Consider the following 17,811-nt stretch of genomic DNA (forward strand, 5'->3'; position numbering starts at 1 on the left):
CAGCGTACAGTATTTCACTGCAGCTTCTGGTTTCACTCGAATGATGTCAAAGTCATATATTTAAATTTAGTTGACAGCTTGCCAGTTCCAAGAGCGCTCGAGAAGTTCGTCACAGGATGCTGCTTTGACGCCACTCCACTGTACATTTAGCACTAGTGTTCTGTTGGGGTTTTGCTAAGCTGACTGGCTATACAAGGACTGGGCTGAATAATGCATTTTGCTGGTAATGGAGATAAAGAAGGTGACCAAAGTATTTAAAGGTTCACAAAGTTAGAGTGATATATGCAGGAAGAATGTGACTGGTGAGGATACAATTGTGGGTTATAAAACAACTCAATCTAGTGTAAAGCCTTACCCTTCCAAGAAGTCTTACAGTGGTCACAGATCACCTCTAAAAACCTTTTATTTTACTACTAAACTTATTTCTGCTTTTGGACACTGATATACAATCCTGAGATTCCTTCCTTATCAAGGGAAGGTTAAAAACAATACAAAACCTACCTCCAATACCAAAAGAACAAGGCTCCAGCTGCATTAGTTCTGATATGTCTGGTTCCTCATACTCAGTTGTAAATAATTTCCTCATCATTGGTCTGTGAGCAACACAATAACTCCTAACAACTGATTTTGCAAACTTTATGTTTAAAACAGCCTTTAGGAAAAAATAATAATAGCATTGCTTCAAGCAGTCTTTCTCTAGTAAATGAGCTGGTATCATTGGTGATGGAGAAATCTCATGATATCTAATTATGTGTGTATGCCTGCTGAGGTGTTTTCACATTTGTAAAGTTTAAAACACTGACTTCATGTGTTATTTTGGAATTCCTACTTCTTGACAAACTGAGATGAAGAAATAATAAATATGAGCATACAGCTTCCAACTACAGGATGCATTCAAGGACTGTAGTTTTAATGGGACTTCGATAAAAGACACCCAGAACACTCAAGTAATGGGAAATGTATTTCTTGTCCAAAATATTTCTTGTACAAAAAATGTCAATATAGGTAAATAAATTTTACCCCAACTTTCTACTAGTTTCGTCTCCATTGACAGTTATATTCCTGTGCTCGTTTTGATAATTACGTATAAAGACAACTTGCCTGGAGTCCAGCAGTAGCCATTCCCACTCCCAGGATGGCAATTACAAGCAGCTAGGACAGCTGAATGCTGGATCTCACACCTCAACACCACAGAGCATGAAGAAGGCTGTCCTTGCTGAAAGGCCCCAACCCCTTCTTCTACTAACACCCACAGACTGCTGCGACCCAGGGTTAGCCACTGCGCTGCAGACATAAAAGGTACTAAAGAGAGGCATTTAACCTTTAACTGGTGGTGGGCAGGGAACCACCTATTTTCTGGTTTTCTTTGTTTAACTTTTGAATGTGCATGTGTACACTTAGTACCCAGAACGGGTCTCAGAAACTCGTGTTCTTACTGTACACAACTGTCAAACCAGAGTGCATCAGCAACATAAAAAATAGATATGCAGACTTTACAGATCTTATGGTCACTCACTTACCTCCTGGAATGAAGGACAGCTGTCCTTTAAAGAGGACAAATCATGCTACGTAGATGTTTAAGAAAGGAGGCATATACACTGAGTTGTAGCTGCTGTCACTAGTCAGCCCAGAAACACTATTGCAACACCTAAGAGAAAATATAGCTGAACTGCAGACAGACTGCTGCAACCCAAAATGAAGTCTGGCCAGCAAGTAAACTCTCTTTCCTATCAAGAACGTTATAGGCGCTTTAATAGTGTCAAGCGAGGAGGCCGCCAGTATTCTATCTCGTAAAATAAAAACACAAAATCACTTAAGTTATTTATTTGGAAAACACTGACCATTTTTTTCCAGCCTCACTAAGAATCTAACATGCAAGATGTCAACTTATATCAGGAAGGATGCAATCACCCAAGTGAAATTAAGTTTTACAATATGGTCCCATGGCTCAGGCCTTTCCTTTGCTGTCCAAATATACCTTTTCAGACAGATGTCTTGCAAAGATAATCAAGTTCTTTCTTAATCTTACAAAGGGCATGGTCTACATCTATTTAAGGCTCTGTTGTAACAGAGACCATAGAGTTGGTCCCCTCCCAAATGATGCTCCTGTGTTTTCACACTCCTGAACCCAGTGTTTCCATACAAGTTAATCACAAACACAGCCTTCCCTGTGCTAACAGTATTAACCTCAGTGTGATTCAGCCATTCAGGGTCATTCTCTAAACTCTTACTGCCCCTTCAGTGGGTATCTCCTACCAAGGCAGGACTGTGGAACACCAGTGTATTGCACAACATCCTCCTTTGTGACATACAATTCTTTTATTATATATTCACAGGACACCACACAGAGCATCACACTAGGTCACCAAAAGCTCCCATGCTCAGGAGCCCCTCTGCTAAGCTAAGGCAACAGTTGTGACCTTGACACCCTGAAATAAGCAGGGTGGAGAGGGGTGGCAGCGGCTACTTTAAGAACAGAGGTGAGAAAGGGGACTTGATAGAGCAGGCGCACATCCCAGTGTGAAACCCTCTATGTGGAAGACTTAAAGACCCAGGTAGCAATGTGCTCACAGCACAGATTTTGCTCGACTGCTTCAGTACAAGGAAAGTTGGCAGAATATCAAATATTAATTTTGATGAAGCTGTGCATAAGCTTTCTGCAATTATCAAATAAAGTGCCTCTACAGCTTCTGCCTTACAATTGAACCAAGGTTATTATCAATTTGCTCTTGATATAAGGAAGCGATTTTCATGTACTTACATCTGCTCTCAGAAGGAAGAGAAAATGGTTCGTAAAGTTTCCATTAGCATACAAAAGCAGCAACATCTGCTGGAAGTCTTAAGAGGCTTATTGCTGTCACTTAATCAGCACCACGGGCTACACTTGGTCACCTCTGCCCTCATCAGCAGCACTCGAGGTACGGATGCACTAAGGAGGTGCTTTACAGACATTTCAGGAGATGAGGGGATAATTTGACCATGGAACAGTTCCTGCAAGTCTCCTATACCTATAAAATACCTGTTCTGTTCTAACCCAGCTGAGGATAAACAATCAACCTACGTTGATTCTACCTTGAATAAACCTGTAAGCCTAGCTGAAGTCATTAATCCTTTTGAACGTTACGTGACTTAAGTGAGTTGGCCTTTTAACAAGCAAAACAGTTTCTTCAAAACCTGCCATTGACTTCGCTTCAATATGCTGTAGTTTTAGCACCATCTAGAGGATATAAGCTAGAAATTCCTCACAAAGAAGGGAAAAAGCATGGGAAACTGTTCAAAAGTTGTGAAAGGAATCTTTACGCAAACTATTTTGAATGAATTTCCATTCTATCATTTATTTACAGAATAACTTTTAAAAATTGTTTCATGCATGCCTACGTGGCATACAATTTTTCTTAAATACTTTCCCAGTTTATAGTATTTGGATTCATGGAGGTAACAGAAGATTAAAACAAAACTTTATTAACAGACAGTGAGATTGGGAAAGATCTTTATCTCATCCACTCTAGGTCAAATGCTTCCTTCGAGGCCTTTTTCATGTGGAGAAAGGCAAGAACTTTGCTACAGTTTTGATTATGGCACTGCAAGAATGACTAGCTTTACTATGTTTACCTTAATTCGCATCTTTTAAGGAAGTCTCTTAAAAAAAAAAATGCAAACAGAGAAATGGATCAAGTTTTTAATTGAGTAACATACATTGTGTGTTTTGTTTTATTTCACACACAGAAGGAGCTGCTGACAATACCTGATTGCTCCCTGCAGAATTATTAAAGGACAAAATACATAATAATTTCCCCCAAAATGGTTTCTTCTGTATGTTCCATCTACCATCCAGACTGAAAATGTTTTTTTGTTTGTTTGCTTTTAATATCTTAGCCTGCCAAAAGCATTCACAATGCAGGACTGCAGATCCTATAGCAGTTTCAGTGTCAGGTTAAAGCTAGGACCAAATAATCAAGTAAGAGAAATAGTCATCTCCTGAGTCATTATGCAATAATTAACCGACTGTGTGTGATTTGCATCCAGTACCAGTGGAAGTTAAAATTTGCTAGCTTAAAATACAATTTTTTTCAATCTTATTTTAGCATCTGACTTATCCAAAGGAAAAAATGTCACGGTGAGAGGCTGTCTGCATCTCCTCTATTCACATATCACTCCCCCGTGGAAGAATCCACCAACCACTTCATGCTCCCACATTTACTGCAAACAGTCTGTATCCAACCACCGCACAGAGGAAGCTGGGAAGGAATGCAGGCCTGGCATCACCACCTCTGACTCACACCGGATCTCCTCAGCTGGGCTTACTTTAACAAAGGGCCACATAGGCATGATGTTGGTACATACAGGGGCTTTGGAGAAAAGGGGAGTTGATCTTTTCAATAGCAGTTCCCTGGGAGATGGGGAAGATGTACTTAAGCCTTCAAAAATGATGAAAGAAGTGCTTACGACTTCGAGTCAAGAAAAGTGATTTTCTTTAATTCTGATGTATTTCTATCCATGGGACTTGTTTTGATATAAATGTTGCACTACAAACAATTTAAGCAATAACCCTGAAAACTGAAAAACAGTGGCATACAAGGCTGATTTTTTTTTTAAAACAAAACTCTGAATGACTCCACCTGTATGTACCAATAATTATTATAGAATATTCATTTTATGTATAAGCACCTGTTTTACCAGAGCACTCTGCTTTTTTATCCAATTACTGTATGATTATAAATTGATTCAATACTGATTTCAACCTTAACCTCCTCTCTCTCTCTTTCTGGGTCTCCAGGTACAAGAAGTATAAAAGAAATTAAATTCCTGTGTGCTTACCAGCAAAGTCTTCTTCCTAGTTTCAATGTGGGGAGTTGCATCCTCTGCCACAGCCTGAAAAAGAAAAACACATGGGAATAGCTTTAAGTATTTTTCATCTTTCAGTTGATTATTTTCCTCAAAATTAACTGAGAATACAGAAATTTTAGAATAAATTTAAGAAGAAATTTAAAGGGTTCAAACACCACACTCTAAATTCAAGCACCTGAAATTTAGAAGCTACTCACTTGCTACTAACAAATACTTAAAACTTACACCAGTAAGCATTTCCAAGATTTCAGTCCCGGATTATGAAGAGTTCCTGATTCTCAAGCAGTAACACCCTGTTCTTAATACGGTGTTTGCTACTGTGTACCAAAAGAATAACGTTGCTAGGAATCTGAATTCTCAGTTAAATTTCAAGTCATCAAGGAAATCCTTTCATTTATTGTTACAAGTCTAAATCTGAGACAAACCCTATCTGACTGTCTGTAAGAGTCTGCACATTTCAATCTTTAATGCTGAGCATAAACAATGCTTCCCAGAGTAATCCTGTATCACGCTAGCTGCCATTTTGGCTTCAGTTCAGTATTTTTTGCAAAGCAGAGCTGGTAATTTTATTGGTTTTAAAAAGACAAATAGGCATCTTGCATCCCTGAAGGAAAATGGCATTCTTGAAAGAAACCTTGAAAACTAAATATCAATGGGGTAGCAGAGTAAGTGGATAACTTCCTTTCTGTTTCATTTTTCCATATTCCTGGTACTGCCAGCCCGGTTACTGGGGATAGGATCAACACTACCCCTTCCAGCACTCTATCCTACAGTGAGCTGACCTTAGTTGGACTGATAATAGCAAGGACCTGTCCCGTGACTAACACTGACAGCAGGATCAGGTTCACATTTTACAATCTATAAGTTTTCATTTAAGAACATCTATTGATGGTACTAAAACAAAATTGCCCAGCAGATGTTCCAGTCAGATTCAATAATCATGCACCAGTGCTTCCAATTGTCTTTTAAAAAAAGAAATGAAAAAGTATCTGTAAGGATATCTCAATTCCAATAAATGCAAAACACCATACTCCTTACTGTAGCAAAACTGCACAGGTGTATCAAGGCAAATTGCACCGCTGGCTCCATTGCTCGCAGGTGAGCTGTGACTGACGCAGCTGATACAGGGTCACTCAGATGGACCAGTACCACAGGCACAGTGTTTTTAACTGCTTTACACAGTATGTCATAGGATGTTGGGCTAACTCCCACAGGAGTTAGCTTCTGAAACAAACACACTGATGGTTCTGATCATTTTCCCCCTCCTTCATAAATCAGATTCTAGATTCAGTTTAATGCTTATCTGAAGGCACACTGACTACATTTCTGATTTATGCAAGCCCCTGCCAGTCTGAACTTAATAAACTCCTAGAGTAATGTTGTTGCAACAGATAGAGCGATCCCACAGCCTGAAGTTACTTTCTTTCCAACGTAGGGCCATAAACTGCATTAAATTATGTGCTGATACTGTTGCAAGTTTCAAATGCAACTGGGTCCTTTAAAGTTGCAGATGAGTAGCCTGTTCGTTTGTTCTTAGGACCTCTCCATTTGACATGAAAAAAAAAAAAAGGTGGGGGGGAAGAGAAGGTGCCTCCCCTTGACACCAAATTTTTGTAAATACGTTAACTCTTTATGGTAAAGCAGCAAAAAGCCATTTCAGTAAGAACAACTCTGGAAGCTTCATATTCACACACACACACAGAATTTCTAGGTTGGAAGAGACCTCAAGATCATGGAGTCCAACCTCTGACCTAACGCTAACAGTCCCCACTAAACCATATCCCTAAGCTCTACATCTAAACGTCTTTTAAAGACTTCCAGGGATGGTGACTCCACCACTTCCCTGGGCAGCCTGTTCCAATGTCTAACAACCCTTTTGGTAAAGAAGTTCTTCCTAAGATCCAACCTAAAACTCCCCTGGCGCAACTTAAGCCCATTCCCCCTCGTCCTGTCACCAGGCACGTGGAAGAACAGACCAACCCCCACCTCACTACAGCCTCCTTTAAGGTACCTGTGGAGAGCAATAAAAGATGCAGTAAGTACTCCCCTTGTTGGACACTATGCAGTCTTTTGAACACATTAGTGTTATTTACTGGGGCATGGAAAAGAAGAAAAGTGCTGCTGATCCCCAATTGCTTTGGGAAGAGAGCATTGCAATATGGGGGTAATTCAGTACACAGCTGGGTTAAAAAAGCAACCCACAGCGATCTGAAGGACGCAGCGAGTCCCAGCAGCACAGGACACCCCATACCAAAGTGCGGTGCCTGTCTTTGTGGGGATGTCACAGCATGGTGGGATGGGACAGGGAAACTTCCAGCGGTGCCAATGCCAAGCACGCTCTGCAGTGACACTTTTTGGGGACGCAGAGAGGTGATAAAGGAGTACTCAACACGAGGGATACAATGCTTGTCTGTGCTGACAGCAGCCGAACTGGTATCTTTGGTATTTAGCTGGCGCCAGCTTCAATGCCAAAATAAAGAACCAAAAGGCAAGCAGCGCAACGTTGCCTGTGCTGCTCCATCCCCAGCTCGGCTCCCGGCACCCCACAGCCGCGGGGCCTCCCCTCGGGTGCCCAGGCCGGGCCCTGGGCCCGGGCCGGCGCCGCCGTCACTTCCGCCGCTCCCTAGCAACGGCCCGGCCATGGTAATGGCGCCGCCCGCGGCCCTGAGGGGGACGGGGCGGGCCGGGAGCGGGGCGGTGGGCGAGGGGCAGGGGGGCCGCGGGAGCGCTGAAGTGTCCTCTCTGCTCGTAGGCTGAAGTGGACGAAACCCTAAAGAGGATCCAAGCCCACAAAGGGGTCATTGCGACCATGATCATCAACGCGGAAGGTAACGCGCCACCGACTTTTCTCCGAGTAGGCAGCCCTGGAGGGGCGAGAAGTGTCCTCTAAGTAAAACATTGCGTAGGTTGTGAGGCGTTGAAGCAGTCTACTTGCAAGGTTTTGTGAAAACGCTGTTTTCAAGAGCAAGTGTTTCACCACAAGGCATGAAAAGGTGGTTTGTGGCCATGCCTCGAAGCCCCCGTGCAACACAGGTTGGGATTCGAGTTAACGGAAAGAAATGTCAAGACCTCTGACATAAGTCTCCTCTGATGGAATGAGTGGAAGCATCATAACCTTCATTTAATTTAAGCTCTTTTGTATTATTATTCATCCCTGTTTAACTAAATTGTATTTGAACATCTTAAAGATGTTAAAGACACATGTTAAATTGTGTCTTGAACATCTCTTGGTAGGTTACAGGAAGAACATGCTGCTCTTGTGGCCATTTTTCAGTCCATAATTTGGTGTCTGCCAAGCAAAGTTGGTATTCCACCGCTAGGAGCTGTGCCTTGGCCCTACTAAATATTCAGAAGTTCTTTAAAATCATGTCATGGTGTGTCATCATAGTAGGGTGAGCAAGTTTCATGTCAGGCAAACTTTGCCCACGATACAGAAAACTGCAAGCCAAAAGCAGAACTGGTCGCAGAAATCAGTTTTATCAGTTTTCAGAAGCTAAGCTTCTCAGGTTAGTCTTTATTTTAATAATTCCTTTACGAATAAGACAACTCACTCAATTACCTTCCCTAAAATTTGGTTCGCTTCCTTCACTTCTGCAGTGCCCCCAAACTCTACTGCCCTAGCAGCAGTTTAGATGCAGGTCAAGAAGTGCATAGCCTGGCAAACAGTAACGGAAAGGATGCTTTGTGCTCATTTCTAGATACAGCTGTTTACTAAACTGAAACAGGCTGGTTTCAGAAAAGGTGTTGTTTCAGCTGTTTCTGTATTCTGTTTAAATAAACAGAAAGTGACTTGATCCAATGGGCACTTAGAGGTAGCTGCAAACTCAAAGTGAACAAAGCCACCCACTTAGATTACACAGATGATCCTTGCTGAGTTTGCAGGCTGATACATTTCTGAAGGCAAAACCAATGACAAAACCCATTAGAAAAATAACCCTTTTCTTACATTGAATTTCTTAAAACCTCTTCGGTGTACTACCGCAGTTCATCTTTACCTGTGGTAGCTCTGTGCTACTGAGGGATGCTCAGATGGTGAGCACCCTGCACAGCTCTACAGCAGCATGCTTCTTCAAAGGCTGTTACACATTCCTTCCATCACAGCTTCTATTTATAATGGAGGAAGAACATTCCACATTCCAGTTCTGCTTTTTTTGTACATTAGACTATTCAAGACAAGGTATAAAGTCCCTCCATGTGCTGTTCAAACTTTCTCATCCTCATAAACCTGCAGACTACGTGGGACTGTTCCATCTAATTCTTTCAAATCTTCCTATACAAAAAACAGTTCAATTTATCTCAGTGCTGAAATATTTAAAACAAGTGTATAACTTGAATGAATCACAGTAAAGTTATTTTAACCAATGGCACAACAGTGAAGTTTCTCAAATTGTTCAGGTTCCCTACAAGATAAAACATTGTTCTTCACTAAAATAAATATCTTTTACTAAGACTTTTTAATACTGTAGGTGATACTTAGGTGAAGTAGTATTCAGGTGAAACAGCAAATGAAAGATTCCTGATGCAAACAGCCTGCCATTTACCTCAATGCTCCGTGTTGAGTTTTTCATTGAAACACCATGCCACATATACAATGTTCATTTTGGAAACCTCAAACTGTTGCTATCCTTCACATTTGTGAAGGAACACACTACAGCATTTCTAATGAGGGATTTATTTGCCTTCCTCTAATTTTGGGGCCAAAAGCAAAGAGAATTTTTCCTACAGTAAACATAGACTAGCTCTAATCTAAGGAAGTCACTACTGTCAACTCATTTTCAGGTTGTTATTAGACCTTGGAGGATCACTTAACATTTACCACTTCCATTAAAAGTGCTGTATTTGTTGAAGTGATCATTTAGATACGAGGTCATATAAACCTGACACATTCATTGCTGCTTTTAAGTGACTTACTATTTAATGCCCTGACTATACAGATATGCTCATGCTAATGCAGTGCTTGGGAACACCTGCTTGTTTCTGGTAAAACCTCAATCTCTGTAATAAACATTAGACACAAAGTATGTACTGGGTCATCCTCTTGCACTTTACTACACATCATGCCAACACACAATTATTTCTCATGACAACACCGATATCAAGTGATTCAAATAATACTGTGCTAGGAAAACTATGGAATAGTGTAGTATCTGAGGAGGTTCTGTTGTTTATTTTATGCATTTGCCTCTAATTTCTCACCTGGCATTCACGATCTTTGCATACTAATTCTTTTATAAATCAAACTTGACTCATATTAATCTATTTTTGTATTCCTATCCTGTCCATCTGGAAGACGCATTGCAAATGTATGCAAAGAGAAAATTGCCTTGCCAGCTTCTAATCTATTGTCTTTGTTAGTAGGTTGAATAATTATTTATTTTTATTAGTGAAACAAACTTTTAAAAGCCAGATAGGTTCATACTCGCAAGATAAACACAGGGGTCACAGTTTCACCTGGTAGCCTATTAACATTAAAAAAACATGATTTTGACAATTATTGATAATGATTCATTAAATCAACAATTAATCTTAGGTGATCACATTTTTAATAGGTGGATCAATACACTCTGTACTCTGAATTGTCAATATTTTGCATGTAATTGTAAGGGACTGTTCTAAGAGTGGTTTTGCTTGCCAAATGCAAACATGCCATTTCTGCCCTTTGATTGCTCTTGGTATTTCACTGGGAACGTGTAATTTCTATCACTGCACGTGCCAAGTGCTGCAGCTAAAGTATGGCTTCGAATCTTGCAGCCAAGATCCAATCCCAGTGACAACTTTTAAACTGATGAAGCACCAAAACTGGTTAAGTACTAAAGAACAGAATTTGTTAGACATTTAAGACCCTTAAACGGCAATTAGGCTCTTTCAACAGTTTCATAAGGCAACTCAATGTTTAATTGTCACTGATTAATGTTATCCTTTAAAAGACACGTAGACACTTGAAATCAGCAACTCCTTTCCACTGCAAACAAACCCAAATATATTTATATATATATATATATATATATATATATATATATATTTGTTTTATTTCTGTTATGATCTGCGGTATATGAATATGCAAATTAACTGAATGACTGAGTTAGAAAACTATTTGTTTTCAGGAATTCCAATAAGGACAACTCTTGATAACTCCACAACAGTCCAGTATGCAGGTCTTCTTTGTCAGCTCACCACTAAAGCAAGGAGCACAGTGAGAGATATTGATCCTCAGAATGATCTAACCTTTCTCAGGATCAGATCAAAGAAACACGAAGTCATGGTAGCTCCAGGTAGTATTTCTATTAAAAATGATAGAATCATAAAGTCCTCGTAAGTTTCTTCTAACTGTTCATGAATAAGGCTACTGTAGAAAATGCATTTTTAAAATGTGTATATGGAAAACTTTATATTCACCATGAAAACACATACATTAACATTTTAATGTACAGGGTTTATAGTACTCAATATTGGAGGCAACAGAACAAGTCAAGAGGTAGTCTTCTTGACTTTCCAAAGCAGATATAAACCTATCAAATTCCCTGGATACTTTTAAGAAATGTTTCATTAAAATCAATATTAAATAGCTATCCAACTGAATTCCTTCTAAAACCTCCCTAAGCTTTTAGAATTAGTAGGCAAAGATTGTCATGCTTAGAATTTATTCATAGTAAAGGTCTATTCAAATCTTTTCTGGTTTTTTCATCTCTAAATGGGGTTCTCAATTTTGAATAAACTAGTTAGTGAACTGAAAGAAGATCCGTGCACCTGCAGAAGAGGCTGCAGATGTCAAAAGTTTGTTATAACAAGTGCTAGCTTCCAGGTGCTTATCTTATGACTTTTTTCATCTTGTTCAAATATCTTCACAGCCTCTTGAAGGCAAATATATTGCTTACTAAAATAATTTTTAAATGGTATAGTTAACATTTATGACAGTTTTTCAATCTGAAAACTTTTATTAAAGTACTTTTTTTAATAAGAATGTCTTATATTTTGTGTCATATGTTTTATACACAAAGTTGGAGAGGAATAGGTTAATATGGGATAGTTAAAATATTTTATCTTCTTTCCTGATAAATAAATATTTTTATATCTTTTTGCAGATAAGGAGTATCTCCTGGTCGTTATTCAGAACCCATGTGAATAGACCTAGTATGGCAGTATTTTTAGACAGTAACATAGCTCTACTTGTTAAACTAATATTACTTATTGAAATTTAATATCAAACATAGCACTTACAAATTTTACATAACATAACTGTCAGGACTAAAATGTTGCTAATTTAATATTCTGTTGTAGCTCTACCAATTTGTGTGAGCAAATTGTAATGCAAATACCAAAATGTTGGATGTTTGTCTTGATGTTCAGAAGAGCAAAATAAAGCAAAATACTTGAAAACCTTTCTATTGGATGTTCGAGCTATTCTTTCAATTAAGTCATTCTACTTATCTCACTGTTGGAGGAGAAATCACAGTGCACTTATGCATATAAATGTGTCCCTGTGACCCAGAGTAACCAGTTACATGAACTAAAGAACACAAATGTAAATAACACAGTTCATGTCAGTAAGGGACTAAGTATTGCCCTGTCTTCAACTCCTGGTTTGTTTGTTTTGTTTGTGTTTTCTAAGGGAAAAGAAGCAAAAGAAGAAACTATCTTTGTCATCCAATTTCTATGGACTAAAGCAACAGTTTCATTATGTATTTTCTGGACTGAGAAGTTCAAGCCGACAAAGTTGATCCAGCACTCAAATGTAAAACTACTACTAGTTTGCTGGTAATTGTAAATAGTGCCATCATGAAACCAAAACTTTTGGTAAATATGCCGTTAGATAGATCCAATACATCAGCTGTACTTGACATGAGTCAAAAGGTGGGTTGAAGCTCATGTTTCTCAAATCAGGTCCACATTCAAATGGCAGTTCTGGAAACCAGATACCTTTTGTTGAGTGCCTTTAGAACAGATGCACTGTTAAAATGCCTTTATAAGATTAAGCTGCCTGCAAATCCTTTCTGTTCCAAAGACATGGGATGTTGGTGTCTCAGAATGAGTCTTGTGGCTGTTTTGCCCTCCTGGTTCTGGGAGGTCAGGACAGAACCAGATACAGCACCCCTGTTCTGGCCACGCTATACGGTTTTAATCAAGGTAAGCATGGCTAAACGCTTTTCTCCCGTCATCCCAAAGTCAAGATCTACTTTGCATGTGATTATACGCTGACATTGTGAAAGCGAGGGGAGTCTGAGCTGAGCCTGCACTCAAAATACTGTCCAATCATACTTGTACTACAAATCATTTCAGGCCATGCAGATTATATGAAAATTTTTTCAAGTAATTATTTAAACTTTAAAGCATCAGATTGTTTGCCTTCAGTTTATCACAAGACCATTTTTTTTCTAGATATAACAAAGAAGAAAAATATGTGGGATAGCTATGAGGATGAAAGGAAAAATGAATCTGTTGAATACTGCTCAGGGATCTTTGTAGTACATCACATGAATTGTGGTTGAGGTTATGAAACTGATAAATCACTGAATGTCTCGGTGGATAGGGAGTCAGCAATTTGCTATTAGGGTTATGTTATGTATCACTCAAAACTTACACCAAGGAGAGATATCAAAACCTGGTGTTTTTTTCCAATCTGAATGTTTGCTCTGACTCTGCTGAACAGCTTGGAAAGGCTGTATTTCACCGAAAAATCTGAGAGGGTTGCTCCTGCTCCTGGGAACTGAAGGTGTCTGAGCTCAACACCCAGGAAGCGGGCAGTGGAGACTGTCCTGTTTCAGATTCAGTCCTGCTGCATATTAAGAGGAAGTCAACCCAAAAGCACAGAGGCCCAGGATGATGGAAATTAAGCATAGCAAGCCAGCTGGGCAGGTCTGTTCAAAATTTTAAGGGTAAGTAAATCAAATGGGCAGCTATTGATGACACTACTATAGTCAGTGCAATACAAAAAAAATTCTTTACTGCTAGAGTGTTTTTGAAATGTGCACTGGAAAATAACCATTTTAAGTTATTTTGTAATGAACCAGTATATTGACACGTGACAACACTTTAAAAAACTTATTTGTTATCTTCTCTGCTTTTGTTGTGATAATTTTAAAAATCCAGCTTATTCATTGCCATATATTAGCAAACCTTTATTCTACTAATATCCTAACTATAGGCTACTAATTCAAAGACCAGATTTTTAATTTCAGCACATACCCAAAAGCACTGCTGAATTTCAACTGCTCTTAACACATTTTTGGGGCAAATAGTTTTGTTTGTGTAGTTTTCTTTAACAGCATGAAATTCTGTGGAGGTTTTGCTGTTTAGGTCCAGCAAACTGCCAGAATTACAGTGCCTGTTCCACTTGTTTTTATTGTCAAAAATAGTATCGGTGTTGTAATTTCCAGCATCAGTGAGAAATATACTCCAGCCCATACCACACAGTAGTACATTACAAAGAGAAAAGCTTAGTATCTGGCAATGCTCTTTCATTTTTCTTTTTCTGATACACATGTTAGTTCCCTTTACAGACTTTAATCCAATATTTATTAAGCAGCTGATGATTGCTGTAGCTTGATAAAGCACTCAAAAAGACACTTAAGCCAAATCATTAAAATTAAACACACGCTAAATCATTTTGCTGAAAAATGTTTTTCTATGGAAAAATGGCCTTAAGCAGATGCGTGTTGTTCTCCAAGGGTCAAATACTGTTCACAAATTAGTTTATTTCACTGTTCCTATGAGAGGCGTAGATGCAGATAAGAGGGCAAAGTTTGGTCCATTTATAATGATGTGCATAGTAACAAATGCTATGCAAACACATGGGCTCAGCTGTGCTTCTGCCAGATACTCTTACCAGCACAGTCTCTAATCAGGTTTCCTAGAAAGCATTGTAGTAGTATACAATTTTGGCAACATCTTGACTAGAGAGCATAAATTGAAACACTCCATTTCATTTCCTGGTAATTTGTTCCTATTTTCTATTAGCAAAAGCAAACTGAACACGTGTCAACTTTTCATTCATGTCTTTTAGCAGGAAAGGGAAATAATAGCAAACTCCCCACAATCCTAGTCAAAAACCCTTTAAGAGCACATCGATCTGAGCAAAGGTGGGTTATTGAGAAGGAATGGAATGGTCAAGACAAAAAACAAGGAAATAGTTTAAGTTCTTTGAGCACAAGTGTCACACTATGTCATTTAAGTTGTCATTTATGTGAACCAGCAGAGATTTTACTAATTAACTAGTTAACAGTTGATCAGGGGTAGGTTGAAAAGAAATATGTTAAGAGATTAATTTCATAGATGATCATTTTGTTAAGTGAGTGTTGACGGTGTCAAGAATAGCTGTTATTCATTGAAAAGCAGCTTTCAGGTTCAACTGTAACATGCTAGCTAGGCAATTAGCCAAGGAAAAGATTATCAGTATTATGTGCTTGGAATCCTCAAAACAAACTAAAATATGAAGTGCTCATAGAGTCAACCTCCCACTTTCAAAGTAAAGCAACATGGGTTTTCCTTAGCATATAATCTTGAATGTCCATCATGGGACAACAACTTATGCCAGCTGATTCATTCAAGACAGTTGTTCATTCTCGTAAATTTTTCTCATCTGCCAATTAAATAATTTCAAAATATTTCATTTAATGCATATTTAGTGCATTTGGTAGTCTGGCTGGCTGTGTGTTTTTTTTTTTTTAATTTTATCATTTTGTTCACTTTACACAATACACCTAGAAGTATCAAATTGGGTATTTTTCAGTTTTAACTTCAGCTTAACTCAAGACATATGTAGCTCTGTAGTCTCATATTTGTACATTAATTTAATATAACCATGGGATGCAACAGAAGGGATACACAAACCATGTAAGTGATAAAGCATTGGTAAAATACTGAACTACTAATTTGTCACTTGTGCATACTTGCTGGAATTTATGTATTTGTATTTTGTCTGCTAAGTGTATTTACGTGACAAGATTTTTACAAGCGTAATGGTGAGGAAGGCGGTATTCAACAGTAAGTCAAAATGGTCTGAAGTAGACCACATTCATTAACAGCAATTAGGATGTTCACAGTTTATCTAGGAAGTGCTAAAATGTTAAGTATTAAATTCTCTTACTGCCAATAAATGAATTTTCAGAATGTATTTTGTAATATATTTATAGCACTTGCCAATGTAACTTCAGTGATAAATTCTTCAGATTTATGGAAGACAGAAGAATAAAATTAGACAGCATTTTGTTTACAGCAGTATTGTATACACATAAATATAATCATGTCATATATATGCACTTAAAGCTTGTATACATAGCTACTGTTAACTGCATCAGTTTGTGGATGACACTGGATTCCCTGAAGAACCTGTCTGATCTTAAGTGTTAGTTAATGATAGTGAACCTGAAAGAGTCAGCTTAATTAACTACCACAACCAAATCTGAAAACACAGTTAGGAACTCATTATTTTGGAGAGTTATTCAGTTAGTTTTGGAATTAAACCATGATAGCACAACTTCTGTGTTTCCCCAGTCAGAGGAACCAATCCCAGCTCCACTGTTCCAACACTGCAGGACATGAATGCTGGAGTGGACCCACAGAAAAAGCCTCAGTTTTCCTAAATAAACTGATGTCACCCTTTTAATCATGTTTGTTATTAAGTTACTACCTAGAGACAGCAAGATAATTCCCCTATTGATTTTTCAAGTCTCAGTCAGCTAAATTAGAAGAGCCGGGAGAATTCCAGGTTTGTGCTCCCTTTGCCTGGCACCTGCACAAATTCAATCTCTCAGTTTGTGGAAAAATTAGGTCTTAACAACAAGACTCACTGTGGGACTTCACAGCATCCATGGGAGAAAGGAACACTGATGCTTCAAGAGAAAGCCTAGAATGTCCTAAGTTAATTAGGCATAACAGCAGAGGTACACGGCGTATCTGCTCAGATCACAGCACTGATTTCTCTCTGAATTCTGGACCATCCACGTTTGGGGGCAGAGTGCGACCAGACAGACCCCTGTAAGAAACACAGCAAGTAGCAGGAAAGGAAAAGCCACAGGGAGATCAGAGCTCATTTCTTGAGCTCTGAAAACAATTTGAGAGGGAAGAGGTTAAATCCCCAGGTTGCAACCAAGCAGAAAATCAGCTAGTCCAAATACACTATTTTGGGTCTTTTTTTTTTTTTTTTGGCATCTCTGCAAATTATCCCTAAATGACAAAGGCTCTCAGAATTTATTTCTGAGGAATTTTCCATTACATTGAACTGGGTGCACTTTATTTTTAAAAGCAACATCAATTTAAGTCAAAATTCTTCAGAGTGGAAGCACAAGAGGGCACGAGCTGTGAGTGCACACATTCTCCCTTGGACAGTTGGGTTTATTGTTTTGGGCCATGCTGTAATAAGGATTATTGTTCCTCTTCTCCAAAAATACCTAAGCCTGCCTTTGACCTGATTACCCTTTTTAGGAGCCCTGGCTCTACAGCATAATTTGAGTGAAACTTCTCAGTCTAACAGTTAAAATGATACACAAAAGATACCATCATCTTGAGGCTATGCCACATGGATCAAAAAAGAAATCTAGACATTCTCACTGTTTTGTTGCAACTGGGTAAGAAGACAGCTACACAGCTGGAGGTTTAGATTGGACATTAGGAGGAAATTCTTCCCAGAGAGGCGGTGAGCACTGGGAGCTGGTGGGATCCCCACCCCTGCAGGTATTGAAGAGATGTGTGGATATGGTGCTAAGGGACCTGGTTTAATGGTGGGGTTGAGTAGGTCAGGCCAAGGGTTGGCTGGACTTGGTGATCTGGAAGGCCTTTTCCAGCCTAAATGACCTGTGATTCTGAGGTGCCACTTGCCTTTGGCCATCACACACAGCAAAATGGTCCTTGGACTAACAGCCTGCAGGACCATTTTTCTTTCTACACCACTGTTTCAGCAGAATGACTTCACTGACTTAAAGTTATTCTGCATTCACACAAGCTTTACTTGCCCCTTGTGTGCTCCAC

At 39.0% G+C, this 17,811-nt stretch overlaps 1 protein-coding gene across 1 annotated transcript; it reads left to right on the forward strand.

The window, feature by feature from the left end:
- Positions 1 to 7,469: 7,469 nt before the first annotated feature.
- Positions 7,470 to 12,195, forward strand: DYNLRB2 (dynein light chain roadblock-type 2). The gene is made up of 4 exons (XM_032195644.1): positions 7,470 to 7,491; positions 7,601 to 7,676; positions 10,953 to 11,120; positions 11,931 to 12,195. Exons 1-4 carry the CDS (start codon positions 7,489 to 7,491, stop codon positions 11,972 to 11,974), a joined length of 291 nt encoding a protein of 96 aa, XP_032051535.1. The 5' UTR covers positions 7,470 to 7,488; the 3' UTR covers positions 11,975 to 12,195.
- Positions 12,196 to 17,811: the final 5,616 nt, after the last annotated feature.

The sequence above is a fragment of the Aythya fuligula genome, chromosome 12 (assembly GCF_009819795.1).
Source record: "Aythya fuligula isolate bAytFul2 chromosome 12, bAytFul2.pri, whole genome shotgun sequence".
NCBI lineage: Eukaryota > Metazoa > Chordata > Aves > Anseriformes > Anatidae > Aythya > Aythya fuligula.